The sequence below is a fragment of the Protomyctophum parallelum genome, assembly GCF_964188405.1.
Source record: "Protomyctophum parallelum genome assembly, chromosome: 17".
NCBI lineage: Eukaryota > Metazoa > Chordata > Actinopteri > Myctophiformes > Myctophidae > Protomyctophum > Protomyctophum parallelum.
In genome coordinates, this window is record NC_139719.1 from 16,429,793 (window position 1) to 16,450,775 (window position 20,983).

The window sequence follows — 20,983 nt, forward strand, 5'->3', positions numbered from 1 at the left end:
GGGCATTCGAGCATGGGGCTAAATATGTATGTTTTTACAACATTTTATTTTACGATTTATTTTTTTATTGTTTACTATAGTCCTACTAGACACCAATAAATTATACCTGGCCACAAAAGATCACAGGATCTATTGAATGTGAAGGTGGCCTACTGGGGGGAAGCCACACTCATGTGTCATAGGCTCAATATGTCAGTTTGACACAATCAGTAGATCCTGTGATCTTTTGTGGCCAGATGTAAGGAGGACTATAGTAAATAATTAAAAAAAAATCAATCTCTATAAAATGTTGTAAAGAAATACATATTTAGCCCAATGCTCGAATGCCCCCGCCCCCCTGTCAAATACAGCTAAAATCGCTAAAACAAAAGAAAGCAGCAAATGAAAAAAAATGAACACACATCTTTTACTTTCTCTAATTCTCTAATAAAACCTAAAACATGAACCGTGGTTGAAAAAAAAACTAAAGTTGTACTTTAACGGTTCCAAAATACCACTATTTTGTTGATCATATTCCACCCGATAAAGCTGTCAGACTTGCAGTAGAGGAGCTGGAGAGTTTGTGTCACACCATGGCGGATGGTGCTTTCCTCTCTGCTGCTCCCCTGCTCCCCTGCTGTCATGTCCCCCTTTTTTATCTCTTCTCTTCACCTCTCTTCCACCTTGCTCTCCTGTCCCAGGCCTGCCACTTTCGTTTACATCTTTCCAAAAAAGACTTATGAGCCTGCACCCAAGACTTCTCCCCCCAAAGCAGGGCCACAAAGCTGCTTACCTTCACTCACACTTCGCTCTCAAAGACAAGTGCAGTTGTGTGTGTTAGGAGGAGATCATATAGTTGCTTCGCGGGAGACTGAGAGAGGAGGATAAATGCAATTGTTTTTGTTTTGGAGGATTTGTATCACAACCATGGCCACATCTCCCCCAGGGGGGGGATGTGACAACTGTTTATTACAATATATACATATAATATGTGAGTAGTTAAGCTCTTTTGACTCTGTCCCTGTACCAGTCTGTTAAAAGAGCTGTGCCCTGCAGCTGCCTGTCAAGTCAAGTCAATTGTATTTATATAGCACATTTAAAAACAACAGCATTTGACCCAAAGTTATTTCCACAAAACGGGTAGACCGTAGACTATCCACAGTGCTGCCGAAATATCTGTCCCTTGAACCAGTCTGAAGGTAAATACATGTCGAAAAATATCCGTTTCGGACAGGCTTTCCGAATTATGTTGGAGCTGAAAAAGGTTCTGAGTAAATTAAAAATGCATAGTGCCGACGTCGGAAGGAGCCTTGCAGTAATATCTGCAGTCCTTTGCCTGCACTCTAGACTCACTGTTGAAATGTCTGTCCCGTGCGCCTGTCCAAGTGTTGAGATATATCTGTCTGTCCTCTGTCTGTCTATATCCTTTGAAAGAGCTGTCCCTTGCCTGCACCAGTCTAACTGTTGAAGTATAGCTCTAGTCCCCTCCAGCACTCTTTAACTATTGACATGTGATATATCTATTGCCTGCACCAGTATAAGTATTGAAAGAGCTCCAGTCAGTCATATCACTGTGTGAAAAGAGGAGTTAACGGGCAATTATGGGCACTGCATTTTGCCCATAAACCTCAAGTTTAGCAGGCATATACAGTTAATATACAGGTGTGACAATACTGGAATTTACCGGAGTTTGTTGGAAAGTTTAACGGGGGTTTTCCTGTAATATACACACACATCCATATTCCATGCTTTTTGCGCAGTCATAGGCGTTAAAATAAGCATCCATTGCTTCAGTCTAAAGTGTTGAATTATTTGTCCCTGCTGCACCAGTCTGGTCAGACGGAGCCTGTGTTGATTGTTTTTGCACTGTGGCTGTTATGCGCACAACTTGTTTATCAGCTCGACAGGTGCATGTGCGTGCGTGCATACATGCGTGTCGGCACACAGGTGTGTGTGTGTGTCTTTGTTTGCCTCCCTAAGGTTTTGGCCCAGCGACCAGGGCCTACTAAAACATATTGATTTGGTCATTCGGTTGCCATGTTACATAAGTGGACAGTTTATTTTAATGACCAATCAATGGATTTGTGTTCTGGCTTGGATTATGGAACCAACGTAGTATACACTCTCTGTTCCTATACTTATCCTATGTGTAAATTCATCGACAATATCTAATGTCCCACAAAATTATAAAGTTACATGTTACAAGCAGTTACAAGCACTCGCAATCATCCTTCCATGAATGTATTACTATACTGTTTGTAATGTATAGGGGAGACATTGAGTCTCATCCTGGTACATGGCGTTTCATGGCCAATGCACCCAATGCAGACCTGCCTTCAAAGCCAGACGACTGGCCTATCGCAGCTCGTCCTCACCAGACATGCTTGCAGAGGCTCTTAGGGCAGTGGTTCCCAAACATTATCACGTCAAGGACCCCCACATTGACACTTATTAGCCCCGCGGACCCCCATTAGAAAAGATATGCCAAGGACCCCCATAAGAGAATATTTCTTCTGCTCTAAGCAGTGATTCTCAACCTGTTTAATTTCAAGGACCCCCAGTTTGACATGCATTAGTCTACGGACCCCCCCCCCCCCCCCCCCCCATTTAATGACATTTCTATCTCTGAGACCCCAATTTATATTGTAAAATCAATGTTGTATAAATGGAAACATTGTGTACAAATGGGACCGAGCCGATAGGAATCTTAGCAATCCACTCAGGTGCAGAACAAATTGGCCATTTTGTTTAATTGTCTCATTCCCTCCCTTGGATAGACGCTTCTCTATTCCAACCCGGGCTATAGAAGCTAACATGAGGGCCCCCTTTTTGGTATGTACGTGGATTTCATTTCCATCAAGCAGTAAATGGCTTTTTTCCACAGGCCATAACTTGTTTCCTATACTATGCCAAGTTACATAAGTGGACAGTTCATTTTAATGACCAATCAAATGGATTTGTGTTCTGGCTTGGATTATGTAACCTCTGTTCCTACTTATCCTATGTGTATGTTTACTATTGTGTGAAAATATTTATTTCAGAAAACTGGAGGATTTAGAAGATTTTCTTTTCATTTTGAGGTCAGGCCTGAATTGGGTTAAGACTCACTAGATTAACCCGTTAAAACCGGGAAAGCATCTGTGATCATTTTAGATTTTAGCTATACAGCAACACATCATTATGCAGCACAGCTGGATGAGGACAACTACCAAATGTCTACTTGTACTGCTCTCCTCCACCAGACAGTGGCCTTGTGGTTACAGTGTCCGCCCTGTAACTGGGAGGTCAGGGTTTGATCCCCGGCCGGGTCATACCAAAGACTGTAAAAATGGGACACAGTGCCTCCCTGCTTGGCACTCAACTAATGATTCCCGAGCGCGGCGCACGCTGTGGCTCACCGCTCCAAGAGATGGGTCAAATGCGGAGAACAAATTTCACTGCGTTACTGCGATTAATCGTACGACTTTGACTTTGACTTTCCTACAATGAGCCAAGACTCGAGCCATGGCATCATGTCAAATTTACAAACGGAACCTCATGGTGCCTGCATTTGGTTCCGTTTGTGTACACTTAGGCACGATTCATACTCCTAAAAGTCTGTTCGGCTCTTTAGAGCCTACAATGTGACGTCATTTCAGGTTCCGAGGTATCGTCCTAAAGTCGGCTCTTCGGTGCTACTGAAAATCTCTGACGAGCCGAAATCATTTCGGCACTACAGCGCCGAAACTGCGGTAAAATAGGAGTATGAATCGGCCCTTACTGTACACAGAGCGATAATGGGACCATTTAGCTATTTGAATATATCAATCATTTAGCTCGGGGGAACCCCTAGAGCACTCTTGGACCATTTCCGAAAAGTCAATCTCGATATAGAATACCGAGATAAAATAAAAAATAATAAAAAAAAGAAAAGAAAAACGCATCCCTTAGAGTATAGCTTTACATTATCCTTTTCTTTGCTCTATCTTGGCCCTCATTTAGTATTCCATATCCTATGAATTATGCATGCGTTTGGGCCACGTTTGATGGGTAATGCAAGGCGAGCAAGAGTATACGCATCAAAGAGTGAAAACAAGACGACTGTCACTTCCTCGTCGACGACTACCTTGTTGCAACGCGTTGTTGTGTTAGGGAGGAGCGCTGGTTTTGTTTCACCCGTCGTGCCCCCGGTCCCCCGCATTGCATAATGCGGGATCCCCTTTTGATGTTTTAACTAAGCATTATGTTATACTTTAGCTATTGAAAAATAGCAGATCTACAAGCTCATATATCTACGATATTGTACTGTAGGTCTGCTATTATTTTTTTATCGTAAAAATGTGGCACAAATCTTCTTTCAGAGCGAAGGTTTTTCTTATTTCGAGGCCTAAATGGGTTATGTAAGGCCGACATATGCAGAGCGTGAACCATGCTTTTCACGAGTAGCCTTCGAAAACCATCGTCGCACACAGAAAACGGTGGTGTGGACCTTTTTAATTGTGTCCTCTCTCATTTTGGACACAGAAGAACCCATTTGTATTCCTTCCGCGTATAAAGCCAGCTCCCGAAGTCATTATATCAATATTTGGTCGGGGATAGATATTACCATAACAAGAGCATTAATTTCACACAGATGAAACAGTATTTTCAGTCAGCTGGATGTGTGGGAATAGACAGGGTCATTCAATAAGTCCATTATCTTTGTTCTCTCCCAATTCGCTTTCAAATTGTCTAGCAGAAACCTCACATACTGTGTCTCAATATTTCACCTTTATATGTAGTTTTCCCTGAACGCCCTATGGCCCAGGCCGTGGCTCAGCGGTCCAGGCACCTTGGCTGGTAATCCAGTCTGGCAGTGTGCCACCGCTGCGTGGGTTCGACTCCCGATCCCGACGGCCTTCACTGCACGTCACCCCCCCCTCCCCATCTCTCTCCCCCATTTCCATGTCAGCCTACTTTATATCTATCCCTCTACAAAAATAATAAAATAAAAAGGTGAAAACCACAAAAGAATAAATAAATAAACGCCCCAAAACGCCTCACACAAAAATAATGAAAATTGCAGACATGTTTTGAGCTTGTCGACCTGCTACCATTTTTTTTCTTTTTTTTTAAAGGAACGGTGTTGGACATAAGCGGTTTCTTCCCGACAGCGACAGAATCGTGGCTCCGCGGCCACCGCTACATGCGCCCTTCTGATTGGTTGGCAGTGTTTCATATAGCCGTGGGCCACCACACCTCCCTGGCCAAATGGAGCACAATGAACAGCTTGGCGGAGCTGTTAAGACTGTTAAGAATCAGTGTTGTTTTTGGCAGCAAATATGTGATAGTCTCTTGAATAGTTTTCATTTAGTTCTTCTTAGTCACCTGGAATGTCTCAGTGTTGGTCTAGTTTTAGTCGACTAAACGTCATAAGATTTTAGTCGACTAAATCTACAGCTGATTTAGTCGACTAAAATGTATTTTGGCCGGCCTTGATGACGTCATAATGACTGTTTTTTACACTCGCTGAAAATAGCCGATCTACAAGCTCACAAGTCAGTCAGAGCAGGCCTCTCGGCCCATGCAGTCAGAGCAGGCCTCTCGGCCCATGCAGTCAGAGCAGGTCTCTCGGCCCATGCAGTCAGAGCAGGTCTCTCGGCCCATGCAGTCAGAGCAGGCCTCTCGGCCCATGCAGTCAGAGCAGGTCTCTGTGGGAGTGACTGCAGGGCTTGTTTGGGACTTTTGAAGCGGGAGGCTCTCTGGCGGATCGGGTCGTTGCTGAATCATTAATGTGATCTGTGCTTTTGCATGGCTGTGTTTTCTGAACACGCCACAGCCTCAGTTGTCACACTGTATATAACTATGTTAGTCCCATTGATCCTTCGCCCGGGGAACAGTCCACTGATTGATCATTAAAATAAAATATGTGGTTGAACTTGACACGTTGTGCTCGATGCGCTGCACCTCGACCTGGTGTACAGCACGACGCACTGATACTCGTCCTGCACTACTGTATGTACTGTATGATGCCATGAACAGTATACCTGCTATAGCTGCTATATGCTTGCTCATAAACCTCATGTGTTCGTACATAATGTTTGGATGGATATATGCTACAGTATGTTTAAATGTAGAAACTCTTTTTTCTTTTATTCCTTCTTTTTTCCAAGTTGGCATCTACTGCATGGCCGCTAGTATACATGCAGTATCCGGGGAGAACAGTTTAATCACTCGAAGGCAACATTTTCAACCTTATCTTCGGTATAATTTTGTCTTAACCTCACTAATTGCTCATTATAAGACTGTTCAGAAACCTGCCTACCAATATGGCATTATCGATGGTGATTCCAGACTACTAGAAACTACAGCCGTTATCATATACGTTAGCATGCTTAAATAGAAGAAATTTTTTCTTGCATTCATGAGAAATGTATACAAAAAAACCACAGATGTGTGAACTGAGTGGTGCAACTCCCCCTCCCCAGAAAGTTTGAAATGACCAAACCTGCCTACCGATTATGTCACTGGTAAGCAGGTTCCGGAACGGAGACATCTTATAGGCCATTAGTGAGGACCAATTATATGAACATGGGTGGAAAATGGGTGAAGTGTTCTTTCAAGCCTGATTCTTTTCTATTTGTTGAGGGGCGCTCTCCCATCCTATGCCCAGCTTTGTGTGTGTGTGTGTGCGTGTGTGTGTACCCCATAGATAATAAGTGAGGACGCCTAAAGTGATTGGCCGGAATGTGATGATGTATGATGATAAGATCGCCCCAACACATTTATTTTTATGTTGTTGCTTTGCGACACGTTGTGCAGCTTGTAGATTGTAACCCATTAATACCGGGAAGATGTCTGTTTCATTCATCATAGATTTTACCGTTGGCTTTTCAAAAATGGCAGATACAGTCACACGCTTTTTGTGGAGGAACAATCTTGAAAGTATGATAACTATTGATTTGGGTGCGTTTGTAGAATCATCCTTAACCTTAATAATGGGTTAAAATAGTGACCGCCGCGCCACGTCCAACCAGGGAAACTCAGGTGTAAAGGAGCAACTTGGACACTCAGGCATGAAGGAAGCATGAGTTCAAGTCCGTTGCTCTCACCTTGTCCCCCATATAATGGGGACTAGGTTGGCGGAGGGTGTGTAGAGCCCAGGATCACATTAGATGATTGACACAGGGGTGAAAAATGGGTTACAAAATCGTGGGATAAAAAATATATATATAAAAAATAAAATAGTGACCCCCCATGCAAGTGTCTTATGAAGGCAGATACTGTGAGTGTGAGGGGTGGTCTTACCCTTCTCGGTGGGCCTCTCCTTTCTCCAGCTCCTGGATGACCCCCAGCAGCACCTTGATGGTCTCCTGGCTGGAGCTGATCAGGGTCTCCATGGCCTGGAGCTGTGCTTTGACGTCCCCCTCCTGAGACACAGGCACTATCTGCTTACAGGCCTCCCCCGAGGAGCCGCCTGAGGGGCCCGCCGCCGCCGCTACCGCCGGCGTGGCCCCCGGCCGCCCCCCGGCCTCCCCCCCACCCCCGGCCCCTCCTCCTCCTCCTCTGCAGGGCGCGGCCGACGTGGGCTCCTCCATGGCCCGCAGCGGCCTGGCGGACAGCTGCCCCGCGTGGCACTGCGCCTGCGTGGTGCAGCCGGCGGCGCGCGGCAGCGTCTGCGAGGAGGAGGAGGAGGAGGAGGCCTGCAGGCCGTTGAGCTGCAGCGGCGACGGGCCCTTCTTCCGCTTGCTCCGCACGGACGGGCTGTCTAAGCACTCCACCTGCGTCAGGGAGTTCCAGGCGATGGGGCCCGTGACCTTGGAGCCGCCGCCCCTGTCCGGCAGGGTCCGCTGCTGCAACGAGCCCTCCTCCGCGCTGGCCAGCTGCCGCTTGGCCGAGCGCTCGGCGGCAGCACCGTGCTGCTGTTGTTGTTGTTGTAATCCTGTCCTGGGTCTGGGAGGGACGCTGCAGAGCTGGTAGTCCGCCCCCATCCCCACGGCGGCGGCGGGTGAGTCCGGCAGCGCGGCGTCCACGCACAGGCCGTCGGGCGCCGAGTGCTGCTCCACCGTGCCCACCACGCACTCGTTGGTGTGGAGCAGCGCCCTCGTCCTCCGCACCCCCCCTCCGCCTCCTCCCCCCGCCCCCAAATCCTCCTCGTCCAAGCCCTGCCCCGCGGCCGCCGCGGCCTTGTTGGACGACGGCCTCACGTCCACCACGAAGCCGTTGTCCCGCCCCTTGCTGCCGTAGCTCTCCACGGACGCCACATGCTTGAAGGTGTGGCCCTTCTTGGTGCGCTCGAAGGGGAACGTCTGGTAGCGCTTCTTGAGGTCGGGGGACGTCTGCACGCCCGTGCTCCGCGTCACGTTGGGGATGGAGCGCCGGGCGGGCACCGTCATGTACTTGCGGTACGCCACCTTGTAGGCCACGGGCTTGCCGCCCTTGAGCGCCGCCTCCCGCTGCTCGTTCTGCGCCTCGCAGATGTCCTTGAAGCGCACCTGCAGCGCCTTGTTCCTCTTCCTCACCTGGCGGCTGGCGGCGTCCCGGGAGCACGTGGCGTCCTCCGGCGCCTGCGAGGCGGACGGCGAGGGAGAGGGCCCCGCCTCCGAGTCCGACTCAGAGTTGGTGAGCATGCATTTGCCGCCCTCCTTGCTCACCATGGTTCCTGAGGAGACAGAGAGAGAGAGAGAGATCTGAGTGACTGTGTCATGCAGGAGATGTATTATCCCATTCTGACCTGAGATCAGATTCTAAAAATGTCTTCTACAACCTGACAGTTTTCTGAAAAAGCTATGTTTCTGTGTCAGTCGTTCTTCGATTTTTCAAAAATAGCAGATCTACAAGCTCGTAGCGCGACACTCGGTGGCGTGATATGAGCTTGTAGATCTGCTATTTTTCAATAGCTAAAGCATAGCATGATGCCAACACCAAAATGGGTTCCCGCACAAAATGGGTTAAATATGTTATTTTCAAATGGTTTATTGGCACTGCATAAATAAAAATAGCATCTCTCATAGCAAAATGTCTTCTAGGCTACAAGTATAATACCAATAATGAAAGTCAATAATGTAAGTAGCTATTCTTATATCATTTGTGTGATGTAGTGTATAGCTATAGCAGTGACTGGGACAACAAGACAGCTGTGTACGTAAACATGCGTGAGCCAACTGCTCCGGCCCTCATGAAGTCACATTTCGTCCAATGCGGCCCCCACCCCAAAGTGAGTTTGACATCCCTGGTGGTTTAAGTCCATCGTTTATTCCCACCCCTCCACCAAAAGGCCTTGCTGTCCCGACCCCTTATCCATGATTTATGCATTATGGATAATTAGTGTGGACTGTTGTTCCTCTCAACTGCTCAATTATTAGGCGCTGTAACTTTACTTGAGCATTTCCGTTTGTCCTTGGAACAGAACAGAACAGTATCCTTCGCATATACATATCTATTGTATATTTGCATTTTTCTCTCCACTAGAATTTTTCGATAGCTTTGATAGCACAATTCGGTCTACAAAACACACATTCATCGCTTCTTAGGCCCTATATTTATTCTCTCTCTCACCGAGAGATGGAGAAACGAGAGAGAGACGGAGGCCGGCCGACCAACAGACAGACAGACAGACAGACGTCAAAAACTTCTGTGAGAAAAGTGTCCGTCAGCCCCCCCACCCCCACCCCCGTAAGGGAGAGAAAACTTCCTTAGCAAAGATAATCAATTATCTCTCCCCTCGCCACAACAGATCCGCTCGCTATGTGTCACGACTCCAGCACAGCCTCTTCTCTCTCTATCTCTCTCTGACAGGCAGCTTTATATTTATATCATGCTCTACCTGCCTGCTGATGTACAATAAGTAAACACCACACGCGTTCCTCCATTTAGATGCTGAATCAGATAGGGGACAATTATCCCCGCTCTGCCTGTGTATATGCGCCGTGTGACTGTTGGCTGTCAGCGCCGCGGGGGAAGACTCCTCCAGCTGATGCCTCCATGGATGTTAATTTATTCACAGTGGCTGCTTTGAGTCCATCGGTGGACGCTAGCGAAAGTAGGCTACTTAAATATCTCCTGTTTTTACCGTCTGTATTTTACCGAGAGTTGGATATACTCATGACTTCACTTCATAGCCTGCTGTAGTAAGCAGTATGTAGTGCAAATAGCTCGTGTACTTAATGCACTGCAATTTGTACTTTTTAACCCAAGTACAAATGTGAGTGGGCAGCATGTACACACTTCTAGTGTAATATTTGACCAGTATACTCGAGTACTATACTGCCTGGGGTTGAGTATACTTCGGCACCACTCCACTACATAATAGATGCTGAGTCAGATAGGACAATTATCCCGCTCGGCGCATCAGCTGTGACTGTTGGGCTGTCAGCGGGGTGGGGGGGAGGAGGGGGGAGCCGGGGAGGAGGAGGAGGGGGGGGGTGTTGGGTGCTCCCCCATCTCGATGCCCATAGCTGTTTATTTTCCTTTTGCGAGCAGCGGTATATAGTGGACTCAACCTCTCCTCTGGATCAGATTATGAGCCCCGGCCCCGGCTGGATCATTCAATTAGGGCACAGCCAGGCATCTTGGCCTGTCAGAGGAGCGATGGGCGGCCTCGCCTGCCTCGCCTGCCTCGCCTTGTGCTCCGTCTATACAGGGAGCGTCTCTATCTGATCAGGACCATCTGCGGGCGTTAATAACAGGCCACCGATGAAGACTCCCAGCGGTGGGCATGACACTTTTCTGGCAAAGAAGGAACGTATTAATAATGTGCTCAAAGAACAGAGACAATCGCAGGCCCTGATGATGATGATAATTATTTTATTATTTTATTTACAGCAGTGGTTCTCAACCAGTGCATGGTCCGGGGACCACCAGTGGTCCTTGAGGAGGGTGTCAGGTGGTCCGGCAGCAGCTAAACGATGGACACCACAACAAACTATTGTATGTTTTGGGTTTGAGAGGCTAAATGTCATCAAATGGTGGTCCCGTCCGTGGCTCAAATGCTGAATAAATAATGGACCTTGATATGAAAAGTGGTTGAAAACCACTGCTTTAACCCATTCTGGGCGGGAACCCCTTTTGGTGTTTTAACTTAAGCATTATAACGTTATACTTTAGCTATTGAAAAATAGCAGATCTAACAAGCTTGTAGCTTTTTCAGCCTACACTACACCATGGGTCCTATATTCCTCAGTGATAAAAACCCTTATCCCTAAACTTCTTCTACCGATCTACATCAACACATTTTGAGCTTGTAGATTTGAACTATTCAAACATGTTTTTAAAAATAGTTAAAAAAAAAAAAAAAAAGGCAAAGAAGGGGTTTAGCGCTGACGCAAATAGGGCCCCACGTCTCTTCACCAAAAATAGCCGATCTACAAGCTTGTCGATCGGCTATTTCTTTGGTAAATGTTCTCCTCCCTGAGTTGTCGCTCTAACCCTCCAAGGCCCGGATATATTTATATTTGCAAAAAAAGAGATTTCAACCATACTAATACTTTGTACTACTAGTACTTAGCAGAAGACATTAGGACATTTTGTTTGAAAAAAAAAGTTTTATGCACATTTATAATCATTATTAAAATATTGATAATACATTAATAATTTACATTTGGGCGATATCTTTCACAATAATAAATAAAACATGTTCTAGACATTCTAATGATCACAACAAAAAAATCCAGAGATTTTAAAGTTGTGTGAATTTCTGCCTCTGTGGGCGGGGGGATGTATATACAAATATCATGACCAATGGTATTGTAAGACTAAACAATAAACATCAATGATGATGTTTATACTTTATAGGTGAAATAAAGAACAGAAAAAAAACCATTTGTTTTTTATCAAATTAATATAAACTAGCCCTTACCCGTTGTGAGATATTTGTGGCCATGGGGGGTACTGCGCCCGGGTGCGTTTATTCATTCATAATCATTAATGTGTCAAATCGAAAAAAAGGGCTTCGTTACGCCCTCCATATTCATATGGGAGTGATTGGTGCAGGCACTACGGCAGTCACAGTGACACACAGACACACAGACATTGTTAGAATTGTAGTATGATGTTGTGGCCGGCAGGGCTAAAAAGGAAAGGTACTATGTTTACCCAGGGTAACTGGACTAAGCTCAAGAACTTGTTTACAGCCAGGCCCTGCTCATAGAACATTTCATGGTAGGGGTTCAATGCCTTGTCCAAGGGCACTTCAGCGGTGATACGTGCCGGTCCGGGGATACGAACTAGCGACCTTCCGATATCAAGACCGCTCCGCAAACCGTTCGGCCACCACTGCCCCTAAGCATGACATGGTGTGCGGTGTTGTGAACCCTGTGAGTTCACAGAGTTCCCACTAATGGGCAGGTGGAAACGAACACTGGCTGAGAAATGCTAAGCACGCCCAGTGAGGGATCACCGCCTTCGGCTTCATGGAATGTGTCTGCCTAAAGCAGATCCCATAGTCGTGTCTGCGCGAGGTCGCCGAGTGGAATGCCGCGCCGTTGTCTTCTCCTAACGAAAGGTGCATTTACGTACAAGGCCATATATAGCAGTGGACAAATGGCGACACATTTACAACTTTACAAGCCACATAACCCAAGCATTTCTGTTTTGAATAATCGCTCCGGTCTCGGTGAGGCATACACGCTGTAAAGGCCAGTAAAGTGCCCGGTGGAAAAAGCACAAAAGAACACATTCACACCAGAAAGGTCAGTGCGTTGCTTTGTGAGGGAATGAACCACATTAATCCCTATTCCCTATTTTCAATGTTTTCAAAAAAAAAAGATTTACATAATCTAAGGCCCAACGGGGCTCCACGTGCGGCTCCAGAACATACAGAAAAGACAGACCCCAGACTGACCCCCTTATGAACACATAGACTCCTGCACACTGTAAGAATTGTTGTTTTCATTCGTTTATGAAAACAACGACTTGAGAAAAGTGTCCGCTCTGTCTCGAGTAGGGATGGAGCTCGATAACCGATACCCGAAAATAAATCTGCTCATTGAGTACCCGTTATCAATAAGCGTTAGGCTTATCAAGCCTGTTATCGAGCATAGCGGCTGATCAGGTCATGTTTAGACAATCAAGACAAGAGGCGATCAAGAAAAAAATTGAATCATCCATGCTGGCACAAACATGTCTGCCTGAAAGTGTATTGATACCTGCCAACCAGCGCTGTCCGGGTAAACACTACTACGCTTCTAAATGGTTTCTTTAATATTATTCTATTGGTATAAAGGTCAATTGCCTTCCGTCTATTAGAACAGTTCTGTATTTTAAAGGCCCTATAGTAAAAGATACTGGTTTTGTTCAGAATTTAATGTCTCCCGTATTTCCACAAAAGAATAGAAAATGCTCGATAGTGGGCTGGATAAGAACCCGGCTCGATAAGCCTGATCGATAAGGTGCTCGTTATCACTACACATTTACGAGCTCCATCCATATAGGCTCCAGGGGAGATTTACATAATGCATAATTGTGCTGTACACCGCTTGAATACAATGTTCAAGAAATGAAACAATGTGGCTGACGCACACACACAATTTCCCTTTCTCTTCCATATCCCGTTTAGACCTAACCCCCATCTGAAAATATGTTGTTCCAGGGACCCCCATCTGAAAATATGTTGTTCCAGGGACCCCCATCTGAAAATATGTTGTTCCAGGGACCCCCATCTGAAAATATGTTGTTGCAGGGACCCCCATCTGAAAATATGTTGTTCAAGGGACCCCCATCTGAAAATATGTTGTTCCAGGGACCCCCATCTGAAAATATGTTGTTCCAGGGACCCCCCAGGGACCCCCATCTGAAAATATGTTGTTCCAGGGACCCCCATCTGAAAACATGTTGTTCCAGGGACCCCCATCTGAAAATATGTTGTTCCAGGGACCCCCCAGGGACCCCCATCTGAAAATATTTTGTTCCAGGGACCCCCCCGGAAGAGTTAAAAAAAACGCTCGCTCTGAATATATATTCGAAACTTGCGCCACATTTTCATGATTTTTCAAAAATAGCGGACCTGCTATTTTTCAATAGCTAAAGTATAACATCACTCTATAATTAAGCGAATGTCTGAGTGTGTGTGTGTCTGTCTGTGTGTCAGAAACAGTGCCGTAACTCCTTACTGCCTGCACCAATCGCTCCCACTTTTCACACAGGCATTGACCATATGAATATGGAGGGCGTAACGAAGCCCTTTTTTCGATTTGACACATTAATGATTATTAATTAATTTATCAGTGAATTAAAAACGCACCCGGGTGCAGTACCCCCCGCAGCCACAGGGCGGCAAAACTCCTCTCCCCAGAAATCACGTGTCACCAGTGTCACAAGTGAATTGCATTTTGGGACGGTTACTGATTAATACTGGGATACAGTTTTCCCGCGTAACTTGAGTTGTTTCGCCCGCTGTCAATTTTGCTCGCAATAGACAGCGGGCGAGCGATCGGGAAGCCACATACATAATAACCACATTTGCCCATGAAACTACCGATATATACATACATAAATGCAATTACTACACTACTAACATGACAAAGACTGTTTGAGACTTTCAGTTCTATGTATGACTATGATGTACTGTTTTCCCATTTCCAGTGAACAAGTCTATATTAAAGCAATTTTTTTTTTTTTTTTTTAAGATATTTTTTTGCGGCTTACGCCTTTATTGATTTTTTAAGGGATAGACAGTAGGCTGACAGGAAACGGGAGAGAGATGGGGGGATGACATGCGGTAAAGGCCGTGTCGGGTCCGGGAGTCGAACCCGCGGCACACCGCGACTGGATCACCAGTCCGGTGCCCAGACCGTTACGCTACGGCCTGGGCCTATTAAAGCAATTCTTCCTCAAAATACATATATCAATAATATGATCTATTACATCACATTACCCACACTGTACATTTGGAAATACCTGTGCGACAGCCCATACTTTCTGTGCTGCATGTCAAACTGGGGTCTTTCATACTTTTCAAATGGGGGTCTGTGGGCTAATAAGTGTACATTTTACAGTCCTTGCCATGACAACATTTCCCTACCATGCATTTATACAAATACTGTCGATTCCTTCATTTGACTTGAGATAAAAGGTTAACGTGAGTTTTGTTTCTGACTGTTTTCTGCTTGCTTATTTAGGCTATTTTCATTATTCCCTTTATCAATCGTATCCTAAGAGGAGATCATTCACAACCCGTGATTTAAATAATTCGTACCAGTGATAGCAATATCTGACCGTTACATATGGTCAGATATTACATACAACAAACAACATGCCACGAAGAAAACGATATCTCCTTCCTGAAGGTAGCAGATATGGTGTACCAGCATACAATAAAGTAACATTCATCTTAATTCAATTAATTTGAGTTAAAATAAAAAACATCTCCCCGCTAACATCATTTGCTGTTCATATATTCAGAACGGGTAAGGACTAGTAATGCTTTAAAAGACCAAAAGGGAGTTCCCGCCCCAAATGGGATATGGTGCATAGGGAATCAAACTAAGCCCCTGAAAATCCAAACATCAAAGACAAAAGGAATCCCCACTTCACAAATCGCCTCGGCATTGAATTTTTTATTATTAAAAAAATCAGCGTGCGTGCGTGGGAATAAGTTTCTCCTTGGATACTGCTGTGTAGGTTATAAGTGTGTAGGAATAAGTTTCTCCTTGGATACTGCTGTGTAGGTTATAAGTGTGTGGGAATAAGTTTCTCCTTGGATACTGCTGTGTAGGTTATAAGTGTGTGGGAATAAGTTTCTCCTTGGATACTGCTGTGTAGGTTGTCAAGTCGTACTATGCATTAAAGCCAACGTCATTAATTATACATTACACTGCGGTTCTTTTAGGAAGTGAGCTTACAGAATAATGTTATTTAATCTAAACGTGTGAGTGTGTGAGGCTGGTGACTGGGGGTGGTTGGTTGCATGCGCTGCGCTCTCCCCGAGTTAAAGGAGCACCCAGGCTTTGGCAGTGTGGCGAGTAATTGATATGTAGAAGCATATTCCCGGTGCTGATGAGTTCTCGGGGAGGGAGCCGTCTATTAATGCATTTAGCTTTCGCTGGAGCAGAGGGGATAATGCAAAAGTAGTCAAGCTTGAACTCGGTGGTAAACACTCGCTCTCCGGAAGGCCTATAGTTTTCCACGTCTTAACTTTGTTAACCCTGGGTGGTTGTCAAAGTGGGGTCCGGGGACCCCTCCAGGGGTCCTTGAGGGGCGTTCCACGGGGGGAGCGGTGCCCCCCCAGCTAAAAGATAGATGGTTTTGTACACTGTGAGTAAATATATCGGTATCGGTCCTTATTTGTCATATCGGTACCTGCGTATATGCCAGTCTATCCACCGATCCGACACAGGAGGGGTTGACACTGTGGCAGGTAAAAAAAATGTTGGGGCATGTGGAGTTTGCTTTCGTGTTGCCCAAACTGTAAGTGCACATTTGAGTGAGGAGTCTGCTATAAACACAACATTAGATATATAGCTAGATAGCTAGTATAAACACAACACGAGATCACAACTTCGGTATCGGCTAACACAGAAATGGTGGTATCGGATCGGGAACGAAAAAAGTGTATCGGGACATCCCTAATGTATACGAAACTAGAGGTTCTTGGAATTAAAAAAGTTCATGGTAAGACTCACACTTCGAAAAGCCTAGATTCAACATCTTAACTTTGTTCCCCTGCCATGGGCAAACCACAAGTCCAATGGGGCAGCTGCCATTCAAAAACTTGCTGACTCTCTCTCTCTCTCTCTCTCTCTCTCTCTCACGCACACACTGTAACATTAGCCTGTTTAGTAATTCAAGGATCTCTGCATTAAATGTGTGCACACAGCGAGAACATGGCGAACGCTAGCATTAAAGGATAATGGATTGTGCTGGCACAGGCGTTCGCAGATTGTCCTTACGGTACAACCCAACCAACCATCTCACACACACACACACACACACACACACACACACACACACACACACAGGCTCTCTCATGTCCACTCAGTACCGCACAATCAAATATACTTGTTTGGTATATTGTTCTAGCGGAATGCACGACCTTCATGGCCGAAACGCATAGGTCGTTTTATTTCTTTTACATTTCGCCTATAGCTGAGCCATGAAAATAAAGGCTTCGTAAACTTCACGGAACGGAGTGACTTGGATTTCCTTTGAGTTCGCCCAATTCTTTTTGCACTCATGGATGATTGTCAGTCCACTACCACAGGGGGAAGGAACTTGAATTTATTTACCAGAGAATAAGATCCGGGGACACATTGTTACGCCCTACAGTGTTTGGAGAGTCAAAGAACATCAGACTTGTATTATAACGGGACACAACAGCTTGAAATTGTATGCGTTCCTTCTGGGTGCCGTATGCCGTCGTCGCTTGTCGCAGCCGAGCCGTCAAAGCCTTCTGTAAATACAAGGGCGGAAACGCACCGAGTTTCATGTTCCGTCATGTGATGAGCTCTGTACTAAACGTTTCATGTTCTGTCATGTGATAAACGGCCAGGCTAGTGCTTTCCATTAAACAATTGAGACGGATGTTTGGACAGTGTGATGAGTGGATGCGGATGTTTGACGTCCGGGGCTCCCCCCCGGTCGCTCGCTCTGCGTCTCTGCGATGACAACGCCCGCCGAGGGTTTGGTACATATTCAGTTAACACTGACCTCATTTAATAGGGCAGAAAGCAGTTTAATCTGTCATTCAGAATGTCATCCAGTGAGCAAACACACAGAGAGGACGCTGAGAGGGACGGCAAACACCAGGGTTACATTCTACGCCTGTTGTGGGGAAGAGACGGAAGGACGCAGCCGCTCGGTGTGGACAAAGTACTCCATACTATACTTTGTATAGATTGTCCTGATCAAATATTACTTAAACCATTTTGACCTGAGATCAGATTCTAAAAAAATCTTCTACATCCTGACAGTTTTCTGAAAAAGCTATGTTTCTATGTCAGTCGTTCTTCGATTTTTCCAAAATAGCAGACCTACAAGCTCATAGCTGCGTGCGTGTGTGTACTGTAAGGGTATATATATATATAGCCGGGTTGGGTGATTGACTGTAGCGGGGGGGGGGGGGGGGGGGGGGGGGGATAGCAAGTACAGCACAGCAGTACATTAGGCTTTGACAGTAAGTGCACCAAATCCTTTGTCAGTTAATGGCAGGCTAATGCTGTGAGACGGAGCGCAGGGCGGCGCACAGCGGCTGCCGTCGGGGGGGGTTAAAAGGATTGTGTTTCTAATAATTGTTGCTCAGTCATCGCTTGCACAACTAACAGACGCCATTTAAAAAAGGGAGGCTTGGACCGGGATCATTACGCTCCGAGAGAGATATTACCCAACGCTACACGCCGGATAATATAGCCAGCATATTGTTTGTTGGGGGGGGGGGCAGCCCGGATTACTTTCACTTATTAACGGAGAGGAGGGCAAGCAGGCGCACTTCAGCCACACTGGCTGCCCATACCCCACCCCACCCCAACCACCTCCAGTCACATCATTTCTATCCAGTGAGATTTTCCGCTAAGCCGTGGTAGGAGCTTTAGAATGCTCCATTGCGTTTCTGCCATATGCACTGCCTTTATTAAATATGAGTGCCATTCACCACGTTTTGAGGAATGTCGCGCCTCTTCTCTCTTTGTCGAGGATTTACCCCCCGGTTGTCATGTGGAGAAAAAAAGGCCCCCTCGGTGTCGATTGAAGGTGTGCGTGCATGCGTGCGTGACAACATCCAGAGTAAGTCATCTTTGTAGGAAAAGACAGTCACAGTGTACAGTATAAGTCAAGCCAGTGAACTCCATACAGATGTAGATGCAGCATTCACATAAAGTCTGCAACAGCATCTGTGTCATCATTACCTACTGTACTGTATTGTACTGTACACTGTACTGTAGACACCACACCAGGGATTACTGCAACTCACAGTGTATGACTGTAATTGAGTGCGTTGACTCATGTACTGTACTGAAAGATCTGTCTTTTTTACATGTCAAGGACCCCACAAAACTATATGTATTTGGCCGCTGGCCTCCATCTCAAAATATGTTGTTCCATGATGGACCCACAAAAGCAAAGATCGGAGTTTCAAATGTTTGCTTCTAAATAATATATTTTCAAAGATTTGCACAAATTGTCTCTCAAAAACAGCAGATACAACAAACTAGGTATACTGTACGCGCAACATTGTGCACACAATTATTTGGTGGTATGGTAATTGTACAACAGGCGTGAAGTCCACATATACACTACCAACTCTTGACAGTGTGATAAAAAAAATAACTGAAAACAAAACGCTTCCGGAAACCGTCCCAAATTTGATGGAACAGATGGATCCAGTTCCTCCCAATTCCTCCCAGTTCCGGATCACTGCTGTTCCAGTATATCCTAGACACTAGAGTGTGGTGTCTGGTCACTGCTGTTCCAGTATATCCTAGACACTAGAGTGTGGTGTCTGGTCACTGCTGTTCCAGTATATCCTAGACACTAGAGTGTGGTGTCTGGTCACTGCTGTTCCAGTATATCCTAGGCACTAGAGTGTGGTGTCTTTCTTGCTGATTGCCTGTGCTCTCTCTCTGCGACCTTGTTTTTGATCCTTACTCCTTTCAGCTCTCTGTGGAGAAGCTTTAGACTTCTCCTCCGGCCATTTCCCAGCATGCTGCGGTCGGTCGTCTACAGTCTGGCTCTGTTTTGTCTGGATGCACTAATAGAGAGATACAGACAGACGGAGTACAGCAGGGACTCTCTCTGCCTTTCCAATGACCGCCAGTTTGATATACATTAGGCCACGGACCCCCCGCTTTGTTTTAAGCCCCGATCTACAATGGAAAACCCTCACTGCTCGTAACAACTCGTAACTCTGAGAGCGCACACACGTGGGTCCATTCTGTACGCCTCTCAGAGGTGTGGTATACCCGCAAGGGGTCCATTTTGGAACGCATGCATGGGTGATCCCTGGCCTGGACCCCATGTCGAGAAGCAGAGCAGTTCACCTAACTTTCCCCACCCCCTTGGAGGTGGGCTCAGGTGGTTTGATGAAGTGTGTACGCTGTAGTGTACACGTTAGTCTCACGACGTGCCACGGTTCACGTGGAAGAGTGTGTGCACGGTGCAGAGAGAGACTGCCTCACCACATAGCTGCCTCTAATCACAATTCACCCCATCACTCTCTGCTCTCTACCTACACCACATATCCATCTATAACTCTGCTCTCTACCTACACCACATATCCATCTATAACTCTCTGCTCTCTACCTACACCACATATCCATCTATAACTCTCTGCTCTATACCTACACCACATATCCATCTATAACTCTCTGCTCTCTACCTACACCACATATCCATCTATAACTCTCTGCTCTCTACCTACACCACATATCCATCTATAACTCTCTGCTCTATACCTTCACCACATATCCATCTATAACGCTATGCTCTCTACCTTCACCACATATCCATCTATAACGCTCTGCTCTCTACCTTCACCACATATCCATCTATAACTCTCTGCTCTATACCTACACCACATATCCATCTATAACTCTCTGCTCTCTACCTTCACCACATATCCATATATAACTCTCTGCTCTCTACCTACACCACATATCCATCTATAACTCTCTGCTCTCTACCTACACCACATATCCATCTATAACTCTATGCTTTATACCTACACCACATATCCATCTATAACTCTCTGCTCTCTACCTTCACCACATATCCATCTATAACTCTCTGCTCTCTACCTTCACCACATATCCATCTGTAAAGGCCTATTCATAGTCTGGATTTTCGGTGGTAAGGTGACCACCGCTCCGGTGGTGAGCTAACCACCGGAGCTGAAATAACGTTGAGCGGTGGTGAGTAAAAACAGAGAGAAGGGCTGGAGCGGTGGCGGTGGTTTGCTCTTCACCGCGGCTCGTGACGTCATGTTGTAGTTCGGTGGTCACCCCACCACCGTAAATCCAGACTATGTATGAGCCTTAACTCTCTGCTCTATACCTACACCACATATCCATCTATAACTCTCTGCTCTCTACCTTCACCACATATCCATCTATAACTCTAT

At 45.9% G+C, this 20,983-nt stretch overlaps 2 protein-coding genes across 2 annotated transcripts in view; one reads left to right on the plus strand and one right to left on the minus strand.

Moving 5' to 3' along the window:
• The window catches only part of insyn2a (inhibitory synaptic factor 2A), a gene marked incomplete at both ends in the record, with an annotated part of 39,941 nt that extends 31,347 nt beyond the window's left edge, over positions 1–8,594 (minus strand). The window contains one exon of the mRNA XM_083788130.1: positions 7,246–8,594. Within this exon, the coding sequence (XP_083644256.1) occupies positions 7,246–8,594 (1,349 nt within the window). The remainder of the gene's footprint in view (positions 1–7,245) is intronic.
• Positions 1–20,983, plus strand: part of dock1 (dedicator of cytokinesis 1) — a 459,680-nt gene that overhangs the window by 234,797 nt on the left and 203,900 nt on the right. The gene's annotated exons all lie outside the window — the stretch shown is intronic.